Source organism: Oncorhynchus mykiss, chromosome 13 (assembly GCF_013265735.2).
Source record: "Oncorhynchus mykiss isolate Arlee chromosome 13, USDA_OmykA_1.1, whole genome shotgun sequence".
Taxonomy (NCBI): Eukaryota; Metazoa; Chordata; class Actinopteri; order Salmoniformes; family Salmonidae; genus Oncorhynchus; species Oncorhynchus mykiss.
Window position 1 is genome coordinate 31,984,461 of NC_048577.1, and position 25,306 is coordinate 32,009,766.

At 42.2% G+C, this 25,306-nt stretch overlaps 1 protein-coding gene across 1 annotated transcript in view; it reads left to right on the top strand.

Annotated features, from left to right (window-relative positions):
- The first annotated feature begins 17,280 nt into the window (after nt 1-17,280).
- Nucleotides 17,281-25,306, top strand: part of LOC110486134 (corticotropin-releasing factor receptor 1) — a 157,424-nt gene continuing 149,398 nt past the window's right edge. Inside the window, exon 1 of the mRNA XM_036940770.1 lies at nt 17,281-18,281. Coding sequence (XP_036796665.1) covers nt 18,258-18,281 — 24 coding nt within the window. The 5' untranslated portion in view covers nt 17,281-18,257. The remainder of the gene's footprint in view (nt 18,282-25,306) is intronic.

Genomic DNA, 25,306 nt, shown 5'->3' on the forward strand with positions numbered 1-25,306 from the left:
AAGACACAACTCAAAATGTGCTGTTGTGTCGCTTAGGCTTTTTTTTCTCTCAAATATATGTAATGAAATAAAAAAACAATCTCCCAAGCTTACTTTGTACTCCTAAGCTTCCAAATGCTATTTCAAACTCTAATTTGTTATGAATCACTAAAATAACATTATTTAAGAGCTAGATTCAATCCGGACCCCTGAAGATATGCATTTTAGCGTGACTGACATTCAAATGTAATTTTCCCATTAAGCCGACATATGCAGTGTTTACAGTGAATGTGGTCTTAACCAAAAAGGTGCATAGCTGAAAAGGGGCAATCAGATTAAATCTAGCTCTAAATTTGTTCTGTGTGGTGGAATGTACCGATAGGCCATATTTTTTACAGTGATACAATGACAATGAAGGGGTTAAACATCACAGAGAAAACTGATATGATAAGTGCCTAGGATTTACTAGGTGTGAAGCTGTCACTTCCCTCCACCAGAATCCTCCAAATGTTAAACATGAGACAGGAAATCCTACAGGCTTTCCTCCTCATCCACACATCAAAAGATTGTGATGCATCTCGTTGAATGGCTGTCCAAATCTTCACAAAGCACCAGCACCTGCCCCTGTCGTATCTCACCTCCTCACACACACACACACACACACACACACACACACACACATCTTCCACCTGACACAGGGGAACAGAACTGCCTGATTGATGGTGGCACATCCTTCTTTTCAGCACCGTGGCTTCCTTTGTCTTGTGAATCTAAAAAACCCAGGCATACAGTTGCAGGCATAGTGGTTAAATGTGGACAGTGAGGATTTAGCATGTTACCACCAACAAATCCAGGGGGACAACATCTCCCTTTCAATTTTTTTCAACCTTTATTTATCACAGACAATGTTGAGACAGCCTATGGGGAGGAGGTCCGAGAACTGGCAGTGTGCTGCCAGGACAACACCCTCACCCTCAATGTAAGCAAGACAAAGGAGTTGATCGTGGACTACAGGAAAAGGCGGGACGAACAGGCCTCCATTAACATCGACAGGGCTGTAGTGGAGCAGGTCGAAAGTTTCAAGTTCCTTGGTGTCTACATCACCAATGAACTATAATGGTCCAAACGTACCAAGACAGTCGTGAAGAGGGCATGACAAATCTGAAAAGATTTGGCATGGGTCCCCAGAACCTCAAAAGGTTCTACAGCTGCACCAACGAGAGTATCCTGACCGGTTGCATCACCGCCTGTCAGAGACTCCAGTCCACCAAGTTACAGACTGTATTCTCTGCTGCCGCACGGCAAGTGGTACCGGAGCACCAAGTCTAGGACCAAAAGGCTCCTCAACAGCTTCTAGCCCCAAGCCATTAGACTGCTGAACAATTCATAAAAATCGCCAACAGACCATTTACTCTGACCATTTACCCTCTTGTACAATGCTGCTACTCGCTGTTTGTTTGTTAACAATGCATAGTCACTTCGCCCCCACCTACATATACAGGTTACCTAAACTAGCCTGTACCCCTGCACACTGACTCGGTACCGGTGCCCCCTATATATAGCCTTGTTAGTCTTATTGTGTTACTTTTTATTATTACTTTTATTTGAGCCTACTTGGTAAATATTTTCTTCTTCTTGAATTGCACTGTTGGTTAAGGGCTTGTAAGTAAGCATTTCACGGTAACACTTGTTGAATTCGGCACCTATGGCAAATAGTTTGATTTGACTAGGCAAGTCAATTAAGAACACATTTTTATTTACAATGACGGCCTAGGAAGAGTGGGTTAACTGCCTTGTTCAGGGGCAGAACGACAGATTTTTACCTTGTCAGCTCGGGGATTCGATCTAGCAACCGTTCAATTACTGTCCCAACGCTCTAACCACTAGGTAATGCTGCCGCTAACCTCTGTGGGCTGGATAGCCTATACATCACATGAGGTTGGGCGGCACCTTAATTGTGGAGAACAGGCTTGTGGTAATGGCTGGAGTGGAATCAGTGGAATGGTATTAAATACATCAAGCACATGGTTTCCATGTGTTTAATGGCATTCCATTTGCTCCCTTCCAGACATTATTATGCACCGATCAGCACAAGCACTCTCCATGACACAAACTGTCAAACATTTTTTGTGTAATTTTAAAGCTAATTTCCTGCTATTCTAAACATTTTGCCATGTCTTATGTGTGTTCGTGTGATATTTGAGTGACTCAAACATTACAACAAAATCTATAGGCTAAAAATCCTAGCTAAAATGGGCTAGTTGATCTGGATATTTCTTACAAGTTATAAATAGCTCTCTAAGGTCTGCAATAACTGACATGACAAGAGGAAGACTGCTGAAGCGCTACCCTTTTTCCAAATTGCACTGTGTGCATTCTATTACCACAACATTCAAGAGTAAGTTAAAAAGCCAGATTGAGTTCCTGCTGACCGGGGGCGCGCCACACAGTTTGGGAACCACTGGGCTAGATGGTGGAGTAGGCCCTGCTCAGTAGGTTCATGCTGTTTTTTTTGTATCTTAGTACTTGAACAGTTATAATAATTATATACATTGAGTGTACAAAACATTAGGAACACCTTCTTAATATTGCGTTGCACCCCCTTTTGCCCTCAGAACAGCCTCAATTCATTGGGTCATGGACTCTACAAGGTGTCGATAGCATTCCACAGGGATGCTGGCCCATGTTGACTCGAACACTTCACACAGTGGACCCTTCATGACATACACGGGAAACTGTTGAGCGTGAAAAAACCCAGCAGCGTTGGGTAGGTTGTAGTGGGTGACGGTGTGACTGGCACCTACTACCATACCCCGTTCAAAGACACTTAAAACCTTTTGTTTTGCCCATTCACCCTCTGAATGGCACACATGCACAATCAAGTTGTCCCAACGCTTAAAAATGATTTAACCTGTCTCATCTACACTGATTGAAGAGGATTTAACAAGTGAAATCAATAATGGATCATAGCTTTCACCTGGATTTACATGGTCAGTCTGTCATGGAAAGTGTTCCTAATGTTTTGGACCCTCACTGTATGTAAGAGTAGTAAACCAATTCAAAAAGAGGCCATATCTAATGTTTACACAGACTGCATAGCATGTGTAACATTCAACCTGCACCTAAAGCTGAGAGAGCTTGTTAGGGTTAAGTTTAGGCATTCACTTTTTATTGCTGGATTTGAAGATGGACCCTTTGGCACCTGAGGCAGATAGCAAGCTGTCACAGTCAGAACACATAGACACTATGGTTGCTAAAATGGAAAGAGGTCTGTCCACGACAGGGCGTTGCTCTGCCTTCTTGACATCTCAGTCAACCAGACAGGTCCTACAGGCCCTAGTGTAGTCGCACCTGGACTACTTGCCAGCTGTGTATTCATGTGCGGTAAAGGACATAGGTAAGTCGGTCCAGAACAAAGTAGCAAATATCGTACTTAGATATAGTGTCAGTAACATGCATGTCATTCCCTCCTGGCTCAAAGTCGCCTTACGGCGAGGATAGCTGTGCTACAGGCCGACAGAAACTTTCAACCGGTTTTCCCAATTAAGCTGCTAGTTGGAGTCAGAGGCCGAGCCTTCTCTTGTCTCTACTCCTCCCGTTACTGGGTCTGAGACGCCGAAGCTTCCCACCATTAGCTCTGACAAATTGAAAACTCTAGTCATTGGCGACTCCATTACCCGCAGTATTAGACTTCAAACGAATCATCCAGCGATCATACACTGTTTACCAGGGGGCAGGGCTACCGACGTTAAGGCTAATCTGAAGATGGTGCTGGCTAAAGCTAAAACTGGCGAATGAAGAGAGTATAGAGATATTGTTATCCACGTCGGCACCAACGATGTTAGGATGAAACAGTCAGAGATCACCAAGCGCAACATAGCTTCAGCATGTAAATCAGCTAGAAAGATGTGTCGGCATCGAGTAATTGTCTCTGGCCCCCTCCCAGTTAGGGGGAGTGATGAGCTCTACAGCAGAGTCTCACAACTCAATCGCTGGTTGAAAACTGTTTTCTGCCCCTCCCAAAAGATAGAATTTGTAGATAATTAGCCCTCTTTCTGGGACTCACCCACAAACAGGACCAAGACTGACCTGCTGAGGAGTGACGAACTCCATCCTAGCTGGAGGGGTTCTCTCATCTTATCTACCAACATAGACAGGGCTCTAACTCCTCTAGTTTCACAATGAAATAGGGTGCAGGTCAGGCAGCAGGCTGTTAGCCAGCCTGCCAGCAAAGTGGAGTCTGCCACTAGCACAGTCAGTGTAGTCAGCTCAGCTATCCAAAATTGAGTGCCTCGACCTAGGTTGGGCAAAACTAAACATGGCGGTGTTCGCCTTAGCAATCTCACTAGGATAAAGACCTCCTCCGTTCCTGTCATTATTGAAAGAGATCATGATCTCACACCTCACACCTCAAAATAGGGCTACTTAATGTTAGATCCCTTACTTCAAAGGCAATTATAGTCAATGAACGAATCACTGATCATAATCTTGATGTGATAGGCCTGACTGAAACATGGCTTAAGCCTGATGAATTTACTGTGTTAAATGAGGCCTTACCTCCTGGCTACAGTAGTGACCATATCCCGCAAAGGCGGAGGTGTTGCTAACATTTACGATAGCAAATTTCAATTTACAAAAAGAAAAAAAGACCTTTTCGTCTTTTGAGCTTCTAGTCATGAAATCTATGCAGCCTACTCAATCACTTTTTATAGCTACTCATTGAGTTCCCTGAATTCCTATCGGACCTTGTAGTCATAGCAGATAATATTCTAATCTTTGGTGACTTTAATATTCACATGGAAAAGTCCACAGACCCACTCCAAAAGGCTTTCGGAGCCATCATCACCTCAGTGGGTTTTGTCCAACATGTCTCTGGACCCACTCACTGTCACAGTCATACTCTGGACCTAGTTTTGTCCCAAGGAATAAATGTTGTGGATCGTAATGTTTTTCCTCATAATCCTGGACTATCGGACCACCATTTTATTACGTTTGCAATTGCAACAAATAATCTGCTCAGATCCCAACCAAGGAACATCAAAAGTCGTGCTATAAATTCACAGACAACACAAAGATTCCTCGATGTCCTTCCAGACTCCCCCTGTCTACCCAAGGACGACAGAGGAAAAAAATCAGTTATCCACCTAACTGAGGAACTCAATTTAACCTTGCGCAATACCCTAGATGCAGTTGCACCCCTAAAAACTAAAACCATTTCTCATAAGAAACTAGCTCCCTGGTACACAGAAAATACCCGAGCTCTGAAGCAAGCTTCCAGAAAATTGGAACGGAAATGGCGCCACACCAAACTGGAAGTCTTCCGACTAGCTTGGAAAGACAGTACTGTGCAGTATCGAAGAGCCCTTACTGCTGCTCGATCATCCTATTTTTCCAACTTAATTGAGGAAAATAAGAACAATTTGAAATTCTTTTTTGATACTGTCGCAAAGCTAACTAAAAAAGCAACATTCCCCAAGAGAGGATGGCTTTCATTTCAGCAGTAATAAATTCATGAACTTCTTTGAGGAAAATATCATGATTATTAGAAAGCAAATTACGGACTCCTCTTTAAATCTGCGTATTCCTTCAAAGCTCAGTTGTCCTGAGTCTGAACAACTCTGCCAGGACCTAGGATCAAGAGAGACGCTCAAGTGTTTTAGTACTATATCTCTTGACACAATGATGAAAATAATCATGGCCTCTAAACCTTCAAGCTGCATACTGGACCCTATTCCAACTAAACTACTGAAAGAGCTGCTTCCTGTGCTTGGCCCTCCTATGTTGAACATAATAAACGGCTCTCTATCCACCGGATGTGTACCAAACTCACTAAAAGTGGCAGTAATAAAGCCTCTCTTGAAAAAGCCAAACCTTGAACCAGAAAATATAAAAAACTATCGGCCTATATCGAATCTTCCATTCCTCTCAACATTTTTAGAAAAGGCTGTTGCGCAGCAACTCACTGCCTTCCTGAAGACAAACAATGCATACAAAATGCTTCAGTCTGGTTTTAGACCCCATCATAGCACTGAGACTGCACTTGTGAAGGTGGTAAATGACCTTTTAATGGCATCAGACCGAGGCTCTGCATCTGTCCTCGTGCTCCTAGACCTTAGTGCTGCTTTTGATACCATCGATCACCACATTCTTTTGGAGAGATTGGAAACCCAAATTGGTCTACACGGACAAGTTCTGGCCTGGTTTAGATCTTATCTGTCGGAAAGATATCAGTTTGTCTCTGTGAATGGTTTGTCAAGGTTCCATTTTAGGACCACTATTTTTCCTCTTGGGGATGTCATTCGAAAACATAATGTTAACTTTCACTGCTATGCGGATGACACACAGCTGCACATTTCAATGAAACATGGTGAAGCCCCAAAATTGCCCTCGCTAGAAGCATGTGTTTCAGACATAAGGAAGTGGATGGCTGCAAACGTTCTACTTTTAAACTCGGACAAAACAGAGATGCTTGTTCTAGGTCCCAAGAAACAAAGAGATCTTCTGTTGAATCTGACAATTAATCTTAATGGTTGTACAGTCGTCTCAAATAAAACTGTGAAGGACCTCGGCGTTACTCTGGACCCTGATCTCTCTTTTGAAGAACATATCAAGACTGTTTCAAGGACAGCTTTTTTCCTTCTACGTAACATTGCAAAAATCAGAAAATTTCTGTCCAAAAATTATGTAGAAAAATGTATCCATGCTTTTGTCACTTATAGGTTAGACTACTGCAATGCTCTACTTTCCGGCTACCCGGATAAAGCACTAAATAAACTTCAGTTTGTGCTAAATACAGCTGCTAGAATCCTGACTAGAACCAAAATATTTTTTGATCATATTACTCCAGTGCTAGCCTGTCTACACTGGCTTCCTGTCAAGGCAAGGGCTGATTTCAAGGTTTTACTGCTAACCTACAAAAGCATTACATGGGCTTGCTCCTACCTATCTCTCTGATTTGGTCCTGCCGTACATACCTACACGTACGCTATGGTCACAAGACGCAGGCCTCCTAATTGTCCCTAGAATTTCTAAGCAAACAGCTGGAGGCAGGGTTTTCTCCTATAGAGCTCCATTTTTATGGAATGGTCTGCCTACCCATGTGAGAGACGCAAACTCGGTCTCAACCTTTAAGTCTTTACTGAAGACTCATCTCTTCAGTGGGTCATATGTTTGAGTGTAGTCTGGCCCAGGAGTGTGAAGGTGAACGAAAAGGCTCTGGAGCAACGAACCACACTTGCTGTCTCTGCCTAACCCTATTACAGGGGCTGAGTCACTGGTTTACTAGGGCTCTTTCATACCGTCTCTTGAGTGGGTTGAGTCACTGACGTGATCTTCCTGTCCAGGTTGGCGCCCCCCCTTGGGTTGTGCCGTGGCGGAGATCTTTGTGGGCTGTACTCGGCCTTGTTTCAGGATGGTAATTTGGTGGTTGAAGATATCCCTCTAGTGGTGTGGGGGCTGTGCTTTGGCAAAGTGGTTAGGGTTATATCCTTCATGTTTGACACCCCCGGACAGGGCCATCGGATGGGGCCACAGTGTCTCCTGACCCTCCTGTCTCAGCCTCCAGTATTTATGCTGCAGTAATTTGTGTCGGGGGGCTAGGGTCACTTTGTTATATCTGGAGTACTTCTCCTGTCCTATCCGGTGTCCTGTGTGAATTTAAGTATGCTCTCTCTAATTCTCTCTTTCTCTCGGAGGAGGACCTGAGCCCTAGGACCATGCCTCAGGACTACCTGACATGATAACTCCTTGCTGTCCCCAGTCCACCTGGCCGTGCTGCTGCTCCAGTTTCAACTGTTCTGCCTGTGATTATTATTATTTGACCATGCTGGTCATTCATGAACATTTGAACATCTTGGCCATGTTCTGTTATAATCTCCACCTGGCACAGCCAGAAGAGGACTGGCCACCCCACATAGCCTGGTTCCTCTCTAGGTTTCTTCCTAGGTGCTTCTACACCTGCATTGCTTGCTGTTTGGGGTTTTAGGCTGGGTTTCTGTACAGCACTTTGAGATATCAGCTGATGTACGAAGGGCTATATAAATACATTTGATTTGATTGAGTGTATCACTATTGGTCTTTGTGCTAGGCATTGATGTGTTTAAGGTACCGAAGTGTCTGTTCAAGCAGTTGGCACACAGTTCAAACACTCATCGGTACAACACAAGACACGCAACCAGAGGTCACTTTACAGTCCCCGGGAAACAGTCCCCGCACAGTATTATGTAGAGCCATGACTACATGGAAGGCTCTGACACCCCAGGTAACTCAAGCTAGCAATAAAACCTTTTTTTTAAACACATAAAAGAACACCTGCACAAATGGGACTGTGATGAGACAGCAATTTTATATATACTGTATTGTCACATTCGATGTATGGAGGAGACCAAGGCGCAGCGTGAATTGAATACATGTTATATTTTAATGAAGACAGACACTAAACAAACAACATGACGCTATACTACAAACATGCAAACACAGGCAACTAGACATAGACAATAACCCACGAAATACCGAAAGAAGATGGCTACCTAAATATGGTTCCCAATCAGAGACAACAATACACACCTGCATCTAATTGAGAACCAATCTAGGCAACCATGGACATACATAAACACCTAGATAGTAACCAACCCCAAAACCTACAAAACCCCTAGACAGTACAAAAAACACATACATCACCCATTTCACACCCTGACCTAACCAAAACAATAAAGAAAACAAAGAATACTCAGGTCAGGGCATGACATGTATTAAACCTAGATATTGTGTGTAAATCATAATCAAATCAAGCTATTTGTCACATACGCTCGAAAACAGAGAAATGCTTACTTACAAGCCCAAACCAACAATGCAGTTTAAAAAAAAAACACCCCCCCAAAAATAAATAAAAGTAACAAACAATTAAAGAGGAGCAGTGAAATAACAATAGCGAGGCTATATACAGGGGGGTATCGGTTAGTCGAGGTAATTGAGGTAATATGTAGATTTAGGTAGAGTTATTAAAGTGACTATGCATAGACAACAGGGAGTAGCAGCAGCGTAAAAGGGGGGCGGGCAATGCAAATAGTCTGGGTAGCCCTTTGGTTAGATGTTCAGTAGTCTCATGTCTTGGGGGTATAAGCTGTTTAGAAGCCTCTTGGACCTAAACTTGGCACTCCAGTACCGTTTGCTGTGCGGTAGCAGAGAGAACAGTCTATGACTAGGGTGGCTGGAGTCTTTTTTAGGGCCTTCCTCTGACACCGCCTGGTTAAAGAGGTGCTGGATGGCAGGAAGCTTGGCCCCAGTGAAGTACTGGGCCGTTCCCATTACCCTCTGTAGTGCCTTGCGGTCGGAGGCAGAGCAGTTGCCATATCAGGCAGTGATGCAACCAGTCAGAACCTTTTGAGGATCTGAGGACCCAAGCCAAATCTTTTCAGCGTCCTGAGGGGGAATAGATTTTGTCGTGCCCGCTTCACTGTCTTGGTGTGGTTGGACCATGCTTGGACCACTAGTCTACCTGCTGGGGTGGTAGGTATTCTAGTGGTTAGAGTGTTGGACTAATAACCGAAAGGTTGCAAGATCAAAACCCTGAGCTGACAAGGTAAAAACATGTCATTCTGCCCCTGAACCCCTGAACCCACTGTTCATAGGCCGTCATTGAAAATAAGAATTTGTTCTTAATTGACTTCCTAATTAAATAAAGGTAATAAAAATGTTAGTTTGTTGGTGATGTGGACACCAAGGAACTTGAAGCTCTCAACCTGCTCCACTGCAGTCCCGTCAATGAGAATGGGGGCGTGCTTGGTCCTCTTTTACCTGTAGTCCACAATCATCTCTTTGTCTTGATCACGTTGAGGGAGAGGTCGTTGTCCTGGCACCACACGGCCAGGTCTCTGACCTCCTCCCTATAGGCTGTCTTGTTGTTGTCGGTGATCAGGCCTACCACTGTTGTGTCATCGGCAAATTTAATGATGGTGTTGGAGTCGTGCCTGGCCGTGCCGTCATGAATTAACAGGGAGTACAGGAAGGGGCTGAGCATGCACCCCTGAGGGGCCCCTGTGTTGAGGATCAGTGTGGCAGATGTGTTGTTACCGACCCTTACCACCTGGGGGGCGGCCCGTCAGAAAGTCCAGGATCCAGTTGCAGAAGAAGGTGTTTTTGTCCAAAGGTCTTTAGCTTATTGATGAGATTTGAGGTCACGATGGTGTTGAACGCAGAGCTATAGTCAATGAATAGCATTCTCACATATGTGTTCCTTTGGTCCAGGTGGGAAACGGCAGTGTGGCGTGCAATAGAGATTGCATCATCTGGATTTGTTGGGGCGGTATGCAAATTGGAGTGGGTCTAGGGTTTCTGGGATGATGTTGTTGATGTCAGCCATGACTAGCCTTTCAAAGCACTTCATGGCTATAGACGTGTGTGCTACGGGTCGGTAGTCATTTAGGCAGGTTACCTTAGTGTTCTTGGGCACAGGCACTGGTCTGCTTAAAACATGTCGGTATTACAGACTCGGACAGGGAGAGATTGAAAATGCCAGTGAAGACACTTGCTAGTTCGTCAGTGCATGCTCGCAGTACACCTCCTTGTAATCTGTCTGGCCCTGAGGCCTTGTGAATGTTGACCTGTCTAAAGTTCTTACTCACATCGGCTGCGGAGAGCGTCATCACACAGTCTTCCGGTACAGCTGGTGCTCTCATGCATGTTTCAGTGTTATTTGCCTCTAAGCGAGCATAGAAGTAGTTTAGCTCGTCTGGTAGGCTCGTGTCACTGGGCAGCTCTCGGCTGTGCTTCCATTTGTAGTCTGTAATGGTTTGCAAGCCCTGTCACATCCGACGAGCGTCAGAGTCGGTGTAGTACGACTCGATCTTAGTTCTGTATTGACGCTTTGCCTGTTTGATGGTTCGTCGGAGGGCATAGTGGGACTTCTTATAGGCTTCCGGGTTAGAGTCCTGCTCCTTGAAAGCAGCAGCTCTAGCCTTTAGCTCAGTGCGGATGCTGCCTGTAATCCATGCCTTCTGGTTGTGGTATGTACGTACTGTCACTGTGGGGACGACGTCATCGATGCACTTATTGATGAGGCCAGTGACAGATGTGGTGTACTCCTCAATGCCATTGAAGGAATCCCGGAACATATTCCATTCTGTGCTAGCAAAACAGTCTTGTAGCTCAGCATCTGCATCCTCTGACCACTTTTTTATTGATCTCGTCACTGGGGCTTCCTGCTTTAATTGTTGCTTGTAAGCAGGATTATGGTCAGATTTGCCAAATGGAGGGCGAGGGAGAACTTTGTATGAGTCTCTGTATGTGGAGTATAGGTGGTCCAGAGTTATTTTCCCTCTGGTTGCACATGTAACATGCTGATAGAAATTTGGTATAACTGATTTAGGTTTCCCTGCATTAAAGTCCCCGGCTTATAGGAGCGCCGCCTATGGGTGAGCGTTTTCTTGTTTGCTTATGGTGGAATACAGCTCATTCAATGCTATCTTAGTGCTCACCTCTGGACTGATAAACAAATAAAAAAACACAATCGGTCAGGGGCATGTAAAACATCTGCCTTCTGCTCCGGTCCCATCTTAATCAATGATGTTCTGTACATTATATACCACGTCTAAGGGCTGTTCTTAGGCACGACGCAATGCGGAGTGCCTGGACACAGCCTTTAGCCGTGGTATATTGGCCATATATCACAAATCCCGAGGTGCCTTATTGCTATTATAAACTGGTTACCAACTTAATTAGAGCATTAAAATAAATGGTTTGCCATACCCATGGTATATGGTCTGATATAACATGGCAGTTAGCCAATCAGCATTCAGGGCTCGAACCACCCAGTTTATAATTAAGCAATAAGGCATGAGGGGGTGTGGTATATGGCCAATATTCCACGGCTAATGGCTGTTCTAAGGCACGACGCAAAGAGAACCACCCAGTTTATAATATGTATTATGTCATGTTTCATGTGGACCTCCTGAAGACTAGCTGATTCTTTAGTAGCAGCAAATGAGGATCCTAATTATTTTTAAATACCGTCCACAACACCCTAGCAAAACCGAATACTATTTGAAGGTAACAGCGCTCACTGTTGCTCATAGTGGCCAGTTTCCACAGCATCTCCCGACTTCCTGAAATATGAATGGACATCGAATACTGCCTCACAGGTGACCTGGTTGCCATGAGGGTTGGGGTGGCACAATAGGATCAACAACAGTGCCCCTGAGGGACAGAATGTCCTTTATTGTCCCCCCCCAAAAGTTCTAAAAACACTATACACAAAGAGACAATCATGATTCAGTCCTAGGTTAACAAAATGTGCAGATTCAGAGATACTATTAGGTAATGATGACCTTTACAGGACACACAAGTCAACATATAACATATAACATATATTCTACCGACTGTGGTACAAGAAAATTATTTCAAAACCCTAACTTCTCCACAAGGTGCTTCTGGAAGTATTCTTATGATGATTATTGTGTTATTTTGGACATACAGTATACACAGTCACCTTATTCGCACCCTCGATAATGATGAGGAAAAAACACTACAAAATAAATAGTAACAATACTGAGCTATATTGTATGCTCATAAAAATTGGAATATTATATTATTTTATACTAATACGCCATTATTTTTCATAATAAAATAATACAAATGCATCTGGTTTCCAAGCCTTCTTCTCTTATTTGTTAAACTAACTTCTATTGTCCACCAAGAGTGGCTGAATATCCTCTTCTCTTCAGTTTGCTCCTCTACTGATGTTGGAGAGTGAGGTAGCAACAGTGTTCCTCTCCCCATGTCTCCATCTTTATATTCAGTGAGCTTCCCAATACCCTCGTAAAGTAGGCCATACATCATCACCTGGGATATCATTGCTTTAGTGGTGCAATATGTGAGATGTCAGATAGACCTACTCTATTTGTTAAAAAAGGCTTTTGTCATCTCATCAATCTTTCTAACTCCTCTAAGAAAGAATTTAAGCCTGCCCCTTACATTACCTCGGAGAGATAAAGGACAGGCTTGTGGCCAAAACTGTTGTTTGTGTATGCGGAGGCATAATGCCCATAGGGGGCACAGAGGCACATGCCCCCTCAGATTTGTCCTCTTTACATTTTTCTTAAATAATAATAATTTTTCCTCTCTGTCATACTACTAGCCCCCTATCAATTTCATGAAGTTGGCTTTAGCTAGCCCAGAGAGTTTCCCAACCTCATAACTAGCTACCAAGTAGCCATTTTAGTCAATCAATTAAATTACATTTATATTTGTGCATTTTAGTCATTTAGAAGAGCAACTTACAGGAGCAATTAGGGTTAAGTGCCTTGCTCAAGGGTATATTGACAGATTTTTCACCATTTGCCGAGTACCTACAAGAGTAGCTAGCAAGAGAAAGAACAGTAGCTAGCTTGTCTAACTATGTTAGCTGGTATGCCTGCTGGCAAGGTTCGTATACTTTAGAAAAGTAAACAATAGCTACATGTACAGAATAAGACTCCTATTCCTTTCAAACTTTTAGCCAGACTTTAGCAGAGATGCAGGCCTAGCCCCCTTCTGGACCAAAACTTTTCACATGAAAATGCAATTTGGATACAATGGTGCCGGAGATGATGACTGCCATTTTACAGTCTCCTAACCAACTGTGCTATTTTGTGTGTTTCTTCACATTGTTTGTAACTTAATTTGTACATAATGTTGCTGCTACCATCTCTTATGACCGAAAAGAGCTTCTGGATATCAGAACAGCGATTACTCACCTCGAACTGGATAAATATTTTTTCTTTAATGAGTTTGGCGCGAAGGATATACTGCTTCTCTGAGACCAGGCACAAATCCCTGTCATTCGCTTGAAGAAAATACGAAATACAGGGGGCAGAGATCGGGGTGCCTTGTGAGAATTTGTTGGCGAGTGTGTAACCCGTCTCTACCATCCATTCTATTGGCCAACTTGCAATCACTGGAGAATAAACTTGATGATCTCCTATCGAAACTATCTTACCAATGGGACATTCAAAATTGTAGTATTTTGTGTTTCACAGAGTTGTGGCTGAACGATGACACGGTTAATATACAGTTGGCTGGGTTTTCCGTTCATCGGCAGGACAAAACAGCTACATCTAGTAAGATGAAGGGTGGGGGTGTGTGTCTATTTGTCAACAACAGCTGGTGCGTGATGTCTAATATTAAGGAAGTCTCGAGGTATTGCTCAGCTGAGGTAGAGTACTCATGAAAAGCTGTAGACCACACTATCTACCGAGATAGTTTTCATCTATATTTTTCATAGCTGTCTACTTACCACCACAAACCGAAGCTTGCACTAAGACCGTACTCAACTAGCTATATAAGGCCATAAGCAAACAAGAACATACTCATCCAGAAGCGGCACTCCTAGTGGCCGGGGACTTTAATGCAAATAAACTTAAATCTGTTTTACCAAATTTCTACCAGCATGTTACATGTGCAACCAGAGGAAAAAACTGTAGACCACCTTAACTCCACACACAGAGACACATACAAAGCTCTGCCTCGCAAAATCTGACTATAATTATATCCTCCTCATTCCTGCTTACAAGCTAAAACTAAAGCACGAAGTACCAGTGACTCGCAGAATACGGAAGTGGTCAGATGCTAAGCTACAGGACTGTTTTGCTAGAACAGACTGGAATATGTTTCGGGAATATGTTTTCATCCAATGGCATTGAGGAGTATACCACGTCAATCACCGGCATCATCAATAAGTGCATTGACGATGTCGTCCCCACATTACAAGCAACATCCGCACCGAGGTAAAGGCTAGAGCTGCCACTTTCAAGGAGCAGGACACTCATCCGTACGCTTATAAGAAATCCCGCTATGCCCTCAGAGTAACCATCAAACAGCCAAAGCCTACATGTTTCAAGCAGACCACCACAGTACATGTGCACAAGAAAGTGAAGATAACCTGCCTAAATGACTACTACCTCAATAGCCATGAAGTGCTTTGAAAGGCTGGCTGTGGCTCATATCAACATCATCATCCCGGAAACCCTAGACGCACTCCAATTCACATACCGCCCCAACCGATCAACAGATGACGCAATCATACTCCACACTGCCCTTTCCCACCTGGACAAAAGGAACACCTATGTGAGAATGCTGTATATTGACTACAGCTCAGTATTCAACACCATCGTGCCCACAAATCTCATCACTAAACTAAAGACCCTGGGACTAAACACCTCCCCCTGCAACTGGATCCTGGACTTCCTGACGGGTTGCCCCCCTGGTGGTGAGGTTAGGCAACAACACATCTGCTACGCTAATCCTCAACATGGGGCCCCTCAGGGGTGCGTGCTTAGTCCCCTCCTGTACTCACTGTTCACCCACGACTGCATGGCCAAGCATGACTCCAAACCATCATTAAGTTTGTTGACAACACAAGCGTGGTAGGCCTGATCACCGACAATGATGAGACAGCCTATAAGGAGGAGGTCAGAGACCTGGCAGTGTGGTGCCAGGACAACAACCTCTCCCTCAACGTGAGCAAGACAAAATAGCTAATCAAGGATTACTGGAAAAGGAGAGCCGAAAATGCACCCATTCACTTTGATGGGGCTGTAGTGGAGTGGGTCGAGAGTTTCAAGCTCCTTGGTGTCCACTTCACCAACAAACTAACATGGTCCAAACACACCAAGACAGTCATGAAGAGGGTACGACAACACCTTTTCCCCCTCAGGAGACTGAAAATAAATGGCATGGGTCCCCAGATCCTCAAAAAGTTCTACAGCTGCCCCATCAAGAGCATCCTGACCGGTTGCATAACTGCCTGGTATGGCAACTGCTCAGCATCCCACCATGAGGTACTACAGAGGATAGTGTGTACGGCCGAGTACATCACTGGGGCCAAGCTTCCTGTCATCCAGGAACTATATATTAGGCGGTGTCAGGAAGGCCCAAAAAAATGGAAAAGACTCCAGCCCCCCTAGTCATAGACTGTTCTCTCTGCTACCACACGGCAAATGGTCCCAGAGCGCCAAGTCTAAGTCCAAAAGGATCCTTACCAGCTTCTAACCCCAAGCTATAAGACTACTGAACAATTAATCAAATGGCCACCCGGACTATTTACATTGACAGGAATGGGGGGTTTTAAGTTACGTGGTACGCTTACCTTGAAAAAGGTGTTATAAAAAAGGTGTACAAATCAATAACAATATGATTACATTTGACATAATCACTTATTACTGAATTTTCAATATGATTCAACCTTGGATTTGAAATCAAAAACCTATGGATTTGGGTTACACTGATCTTTCTGCTGCACCACAAAGTCTGTAGCATTCTTAGAAGTCCCCTACAGATTCATTACCTATAATACATCTCTGCACTATTTTAGTTATCTGACTATTCTCTCATTGTTTATTTAATTTACTTATCTCAGCAAGTTGATGGTATCTGTATAGTGTTGGTGGGGCATATCATTCCGTTTTACTGTACTCCTGAACCACTATGATAAATATAATAGTTTTTCTTGAACGTATTATGCAAAGCTGAGATTTACTATGAAGTCCAAATTGTGGGAATACAGGTGAAATCAGTCACTGGTGTCGTAGCAGGAAGATCAGAATGCCATGAAGCAAGAAGTTATTCTAATCCCAGGTGAGTAAATGCTGACTAACAATGTTTAAATAAACATATATGTGTCTAATATGTACGGGGTAAAAACTGCAGCTATTTTGTGGCGTTCTGTGGACATCCTAATGACTTTTTGTTTGCAGGGTATCATGGGAAAATGTTAATCCACTTGTGTAAAGTTGTGATCACGAGAAAATCCACATGAAACTTTATATGAAATCACATCACATGTAAAGTGTTCCAAAACCACATGTATTCACATGAAATACAATTTTGCATGTGCAAAACATGTAGAAATTTCACATGTGAAATCATGTGTTTTTTCCGTAAGAGAACTATACACATGCTGGGGCATCAGGAGAGATAATGCAGTGCAATGGAAAAATAGAAGAAGGGGTAAGGGGATTATTTGAGTGGCCAGCCTAAATGACATTATAATTATTTATCTTTATGTTCCCATACAGTAGATGACATGGGTATACAGCAGTGGCAAATTATTGCTTTCATTGAACCATATCACAGCTTCACAGACACATTTTTTGGCCATAAATCGAGAAGCATGTCTAACATGTTGTTTTGATAAAAGTGAAAATAAGGTAATTTGCTCTCAGGAGGAAAAACAAAAGTGAAGAGAGGAGAGTCGTAAAGTGTGCAGTGACGTAGGATAGTCTATGCGATCGCATGCTGGAGTTTGTTCTATTTGCCTATGGAGGCTGAGAGAGACACACCGCAAACAAAATATTTCAAATTCTGAAAGCAGTCGGTCGGACTGAGTGAAGTGGAATCGGAGCTGAAACACCCCAAGAGCGATAAAGACTGTGGACCCGCACTGCGTTAAGAGGATACCGGTGTAGTTGTGTCAAACACATCATATTACGCGATTTCTGAAACTGAGCCTGCGAAGCACTCTTCCCTTTTCACTTTTTGGAGCGCAGCGGGCAGCTTTTAATTCATACTATATTTTCCCTCGGAGACAGGAGTGTGGTGTATGTTGCCTAGCAATTACAAGTTAAATGGTATTTTGGAGAAGTCAGCATTAAGAAAATAAATATTGGAGCACCGGACCAGTCGCACATCGGAAAAGCAATACTTGAGAGGACTGTTATGAAGAGGGGTTGAGAAAGGACGATGCAAAGGCTGTCAACGCTTTGAAGTTCGCGAGACCCGACCTCAATCTCTGACCGAATTTCAATCGGCCCACTGAATTAATTATTGGAACCTGTCATGTTCGTTTAATGTACACGGAGAAGAAGAGTTATTTACATGTAGGCTATTATTAAAACCACGCAAAACGCGGTACCCTGGAAAGTCCATTCACTGAAATATATAGCGTTGTAATACAGAAGGAAATAGACTACTGAACTACATAGTACAACCAATATTTCCGAAGAGACGTTTGAATTTCCTCTGAAATGGACTGACACCGATCAAACCAAACGTATCTCGATAAGATAATGATCGACAATTTAGAGGCTTATTGGGACTTCAGAGTTGAGAAAATGCATAATGATAAGTAACTGACTGACAGTTGGTGTTTGATGTGTGCAAGAATCATTCCAAAAGTGGTGTGATATCCTCTCTTGTGATGATTGAGTATCCCTACTCTGGTACCGGAGGCATCTCGTGGTAACACAGTAGCTGCGGCAAGGAAGGAGTGGAGTTTGGAGAAATCAGCAAATAAACGCACAGAAAAAATGTGGCTGCGAATTCTTCCGCAGGTATGTCAGGTGCATGCGAGATGCTTTGAAAAGGATTGTTGTCGTTTCAGTTAACTGCTATGTTGTTTTGTTGGCTCAGCCGAGATTGTGTTTTAGACTCTCACTGCTTGGGACTTTGATTATTATTATTATTATTATTATTATTATTATATATATATATATATATATATATATATATATATATATATATATATATATATATATATATATATATATATATATATATATATATATATATATATATATTCCCAGCGATGCAGAGTTTAGAAATAATAATACAAATAAAATAGTAACATGAGGAATAAAATAAAATACTCAAGAATGGAGCTATATACAGAGAGTAGGCTACCAGTAGGCCTACCAGATCAGTTTGCAGAGTTACGAGGTATTTGAGGTAGATATGTACATGAGAGAAGGGTAAAGTGACTAGGCATCAAGTTATATAATTATACGAGTGAAATAAAGAACAGAGTAGCAGCAGCAAATGATGAATGTAAAAGTGTGTGTGTGCAGTATGTGTGTGTGTTTTTCGTTTACTACTCCTGTAAAGAACAATATCTAGTGAACAATATACTTTTTCAAATGCAGGTTATTTTGGCACTGGAGCTCTCGATCACTACTAACTATTATGATTAAAAGGGTTATTGCTAAATATTGTTATGTAATTATTTTGTTGATTCATTCACTTGGCTTGTATTCAAGAATCCCAATTCCAGGGTTCTTAAAATAGCCCAATGACAGAGAGAACTTGTCGTCACCTAAATCAAAGTTCAGCTATATTCTACAACAGCATTCTTAATTTAAAGAATGCTGTCAATTTAACAGCAACAGCATTCTTAATTTAAATGTATAGGCTAATAACAACAGATAATCCCTTTAAAAGCCCAACCCAGATACTTGGACATGAATGCATTGTTACATTTCAGACAATCTTTCGGTGTTTTTGTGGCTCGTCTGATTTAGCCTAACTTAGGAGAAGATTATGCGTTGTCATTACACGTTTGAATGAGGGTCAAATCTAAATCGGTTTAATTAAATATGACTGTTTTCTTATACAATCATCACATCCGCATAGCCAACATTACCTGCGCAGATTGAAAGCGACGAAGGCAACAAAACACTTATTCAGCCCTTGCACAGGCCTACTTGCATGGGATTCTCCATTCTTGAATTCCAGGGGTGTGTATCTGGTGTATGCATTTGATCATACCTTCTTTGTGCAGTATATTCAAAACAGTATCAACATAGACACCACAATGCATTGAGAATCAAACTCATGCAGGTGCAAGTAGGGGATTCATTTCTACACAGCCACGGCCTGTGAATCACACTAATCCTATTGCTTGAGGTAAATCTGGCATTTGTCCAATGGAGAGAGCGGAGTGAATGCTACCCAGGGCTAGGAGGTGAAGGGATTGACAGTTTTAAATGCAGTGAGATTGGCATTCTAATTTAAGCAGAAAAGACAACCTGGACAATGACGAAGTGGAAATGAAAATAAAACCAACTATGCATATCTGATGGTAGATCAATCATCAACAGTAGCTAGACAACAGGCACATTCTCAGATCACTTTTTATTTTTACTGGGCAACCAACCCATGTCTTTGATTTTCATGTTAAATTGAATCACCAACATAACATCATTTTTATACTCTAAATTTGCCAAACTGTCTTACCCTGTAGACATTATTTTCCTCTCCACCAAACAATACATTTTACGTTTTCGAATGAATCACTAACATAATGTTATTTTTATACTCCCAATTTGCCTTGCAGACAGACTCTGTAGGCCTACAACTTTTTTTCCAGTCTACCAAACTTTTAAGGACAGTCCTAAACAGGGCCCTCTTTCAGAGGCAAACAGATCCTTGTTCCTTCATCAGGTGTGAATGTCAGTGAGACTCCAGTCTGTTCAGCCTCTCATATAAACTCTTCCTCAATAAGATATCAATGTCTACTTCTTCAATTAAATATCTCAATGTCCTCCTATTTACAGTCTGGGTCTGTCTGTCCCCGCTGATCTAATTAACTCAACGCAGAGTCCTCAGATGGAAAGGACCAGACCACAGAGCGGACATTCCCATTAAATTCTACTTAATTCTAGTACATTACTTCTATTTCAATGGGCACAGAAGCTACAGAGATTTAAATCCTCCCACCCAACCATATCACATAACTGATCACCAATGGCTGCTTGGCTGACAGATGGGAAAATGGCTTTTGAGGAATAACAGTGTGTGCTAGCACTATACAACAAGGTTCCCCAACAGGCGGCCCACCCATATTCGGCACGCAGGTGATTTTATTTGGCCCCCCAATTTTTCAGAGGAAAAAACATACAGTGGCGAGAACAGGTATTTGATACAGAAACCTTTGTTTGCAATTACAGAGATCATACGTTTCCCGTAGTTTTTGACCAGGTTTGCACACACTGCAGATCCTTCTCCAGATCCTTCAGGTTTCGGGGCTGTCGCTGGGCAATACGGACTTTCAGCTCCCTCCAAAGATTTTCTATTGGGTTCAAGTCTGGAGACTGGCTAGGCCACTCCAGGACCTTGAGATGCTTCCTACGGAGCCACTCCTCAGTTGCCCTGGCTGTGTGTTTCGGGTCGTTGTCATGCTGGAAGACCCAGCCACGACCCATCTTCAATGCTCTTACTGAGGGAAGGAGTTTGTTGGCCAAGATCTTGCGATACATGGCCCCATCCATCCTCCCCTCAATACGGTGCAGTCGTCCTGTCCCCTTTGCAAAAAAGCATCCCCAAAGAATGATGTTTCCACCCATGCTTCACGGTTGGGATGGTGTTCTTCATCCTTCTTCCTCCAAACACAGCGAGTGGAGTTCAGACCAAAAAGCTCTATTTTTGTTTAAGACCACATGACCTTCTCCCATTCCTCCTCTGGATCATCCAGATGGTCATTGGCAAACTTCAGACGGGCCTGGACATGCGCTGGCTTGAGCAGGGGGACCTTGCGTGTGCTGCAGGATTTTAATCCATGACGGCGTAGGGTGTTACTCATGGTTTTCTTTGAGACTGTGGTCCCAGCTCTCTCCAGGTCATTGACCAGGTCCTGCCGTGTAGCTCTGGGCTGATCCCTCACCTTCCACATGATCATTGATGCCCCACGAGGTGAGATCTTGCATGGAGCCCCAGACCGAGGGTGATTGACCGTCATCTTGAACTTCTTCCATTTTCTAATAATTGCGCCAACAGTTGTTGCCTTCTCACCAAGCTGCTTGCCTATTGTCCTGTAGCCCATCCCAGCCTTGTGCAGGCCTACAATTGTATCCCTGATGTCCTTATACAGCTCTCTGGTCTTGGCCATTGTGGAGAGGTTGGAGTCTGTTTGATTGAGTGTGTGGACAGGTGTCTTTTATACAGGTAACGAGTTCAAACAGGTGCAGTTAATACAGGTAATGAGTGGAGAACAGGAGGGCTTCTTAATTAAAGAAAAACTAACAGGTCTGTGAGAGACGGAATTCTTACTGGTTGGTAGGTGAACAAATACTTATGTCATGCAATAAAATGCAAATTAATTACTTGAAAATCATACAATGTGATTTTCTGGATTTTTGTTTGAGCTTCCGTCTCTCACAGTTGAAGTGTACCTATGATAAAGAATGACAGACCTCTACATGCTTTGTAAGTAGGAAAACCTGCAAAATCGGCAGTGTTTCAAATACTTGTTCTCCCCACTGTATATATATGCATTATCAGTCAAAAGTTTGGACACACCTACTCATTCATGGGTTTTCATGTTTTACTATTTTCTACCTTGTAGAAATCAAAACTATGAAATAACATATATGGAATCATGTAGTAACCAAAAAAGTGTTAAACAAATCAAAATATATTTTCTATTGGACATCCTTCAAATGATCCACCATTTGCCTTGATGACAGCTTTGCACACTCTTGGTATTCTCTCAATCAGCTTCATGAAGCTTCAGCTTCATCTCAATCAACTTCAGTCACCTGGAATGCATTTCAATTAACTGGTGTGCCATGTTAAAAGTTAATTTGTGGAATTTCTTTTCTTCTTAATGCTTTTGAGACAATCAGTTGTGTTGTAATAAGGTAGGTGTGGTATACAGAAGATTTGGTTAATAGACCAAGTCCATATTATGGCAAGAACAGCTCAAATGAGCAAAGAGAAACGACAGGCCATCATTACTTTAAGACATGAAGGTCAGTCAATCAGGAAGATTTGTGCAGTCGCAAAAACCATGAAACTGGTTTGATGAAACTGGCTCTCATGATGACCGCCACAGGAAAGGAAGACCCAGTTACCTCTGCTGCAGAGGATAAGTTCATTGGAGTTAACTGCACATCAGATTGCAGCTCAAGTAACAGACACATCTCAACATCAACTGTTCAGAGAAGACTGCGTGAATCAGGCCTTCATGGTCGAATTGCTGCAAAGAAACCACTACTAAAGGTCCCCAATAATAGGAAGAGACTTACTTGGGCCAGGAAACATGAGCATTGGATTTTAGAGCAGTGGAAATCTGTCCTATGGTCCAAATTTGAGATTTTTGGTTCCTACCACCATGTCTTTGTGATACGCAGAGTAGTTGAACGGATGATCTCTGCACGTGTGGTTCCCAAAGTGAAGCATGGAGGAGGAGGTGTGATGGTGCTTTGCAGGTGACACTGTCTGTGATTTATTTTGAATTCAAGGCACACTTTGCCAGCATGGCTACCACAGTATTCTGCAGTGATACACCATCCCATCTGGTTTGCGCTTTGTGGTTTGCGCTTTTTTTCTCCAACAGGACAACGACCCAAAACACACCTCCAGGCTGTGTAAAGGGCTATTTGACCTAGAAGAAGTGCTGCATCAGATGACCTGGCCTCCACAATCACCCCGGCCTAAACCAAATGTAGATGTTTTGGGATGAATTGGACCACCGAGTGAAGGAAAAGCAGCCAACAATGCTCAGCATATGTAGGACCCCTTGAAGACTGTTGGAAAAGCATTCTAGGTGAAGCTGGTTGATAGAATGCCAAGAGTGTGCAGAGTTGTCATCAAGGCAAAGGGTGGCTACTTTGAAGAATCTAAAATCTAAAATATATTTGGATTTGCTTAACACTTTTTTGGTTACTACATGATTCCATATGTGTTATTTCATAATTTTGATATATTCCCTATCATTCTACAACGTAGAAGATAGTAAAAATAAAGAACAACCCTTGAATGAGTAGGTGTGTTCAAACTTTTGACTGGTACTGTATATCCATTGATATCCATTAAAACTACTTTCAGTGCGCACTAATCCTGTGTCCCTGTCACTAGAGTAGTGAGTTGAACTAGCTTTGGCTGCCTTCTATTTGAAAGAATGGTAACGGCACTGGGCAGCTAGTTGGCAGAGTCAAAGTAGACTTGAATAAAATATGCCATTTAGCAGATGCCTTCATCCAAAGCAAACGGGTACATGGTAGGGGAAACATATCATAGAAACAGGCTTACATTTTTGATATCATGAATGGTCAGTCCTTGCATCTATAGCTCTGTCTATGAATTTGAGAGTGGTTACATTTCTCCAGCCCCATCCCTCAGTTTTTTACTGAAAGAGGAGCAGGTAGACACTTTGTTATTGTTTCTACTGCTGATTGCTACTTTAAGAAGTTAAGATGCAGATTAAATACACACCAAAATATGTTACAGATACTATAAAAATGTCCCATCACTCAGACTGTTAGTGAATACACAGCATGCAGAACATCAAACAATCAAATATATTTTAGAAAAATATATTTTTACAACAGAATAATAACCACAGTGGTTATAGAGAGTGCAACAGTTCAACACCTCAGGAGCAAATGTCAGTTGGCTTTTCATAGCTGAGCATTCATAGGTTGAGAGAGAGAGAGAGTCGAAACAGCAGAACCGGGACAACGGGTAAAAATAAATCAGAGGAAAAACAATTCCACTTCGATTCCATTTATGGATAGGTGCATCTTTGAATTCGCTGTTGAATTGCCTGCTCCTTCTCCATTTTCGGGAACACCATCCCACTCCCCCAAAGGAATCGATAGTATATCTTGGCTCACACTGTGATTGTGATTCAATGCTCTCAGGTTCATGGGTCAAAGTCATATAAGGTTTTCAAAGTAACAATAAAATTAAACAGCAATTACAATTCCCTGAAATGCTTTTTTATGTTCATTGGAGAGTCACCTATGCCCTATTATTAGTTATAATCAAAAATAATAAATCATTTGTATTGTGATTCATATGAATGAACCTTAGTAAAATGTAATTCATAAAACTAAGTGTTATAATCACAAGGTTATATATCCATGCTTAGACGGGCAGAAATATAACTACCCAGAAAAACTGACATTATTTTATTTTGACTCCCTCATATTTGATGTGTCACAGGTTTTTTACAAAAACATCCTGCTAAAATCTATAAAAATATATTTCACTTAATCCTTTGAGATTTGTTTTTGTCTCTCTGAGTCAACAAAACAAAGTTATTGTGTTTTAATATAAAATACTGGTGTTATACTGTATGACAATGTTTTGTTACCCTGAATGACACATATCACTACGGGCCACAAATATGGATTAAATGTGATTCCTTTAGCAATAACAATAAGGATCCTATGAACTATTATTAGTAGCAGCAATAGCATTTTTCTTTTATCTATTTTTTAAGTTATAAAACTGTGTAAAAAACAGAACAAGATCTTTAAATTGTGCAAGCTAGCTGTACTTATAGTTGAAGTCGGAAGTTTACTTACACTTAGGTTGGAGTCATTACAACTAGTTTTTTAACCACTTAAAAAAACTGTAATTTTGGCAAGTCGGTATGGACATCTACTTTGTGCATGACACAGCTATTTTTTCAACAATAATTCACTGTATCATAATTCCAGTGGGTCAGAAGTGTACATACACTAAGTTGACTGTGCCTTTAAAAAGCTTGGAAAATTCCAGAAAATGATGTCATGGATTTAGCTTCTGATAGGCTAATTGACATCATCTGAGTCAATTGGAGGTGTACCTGTGGATG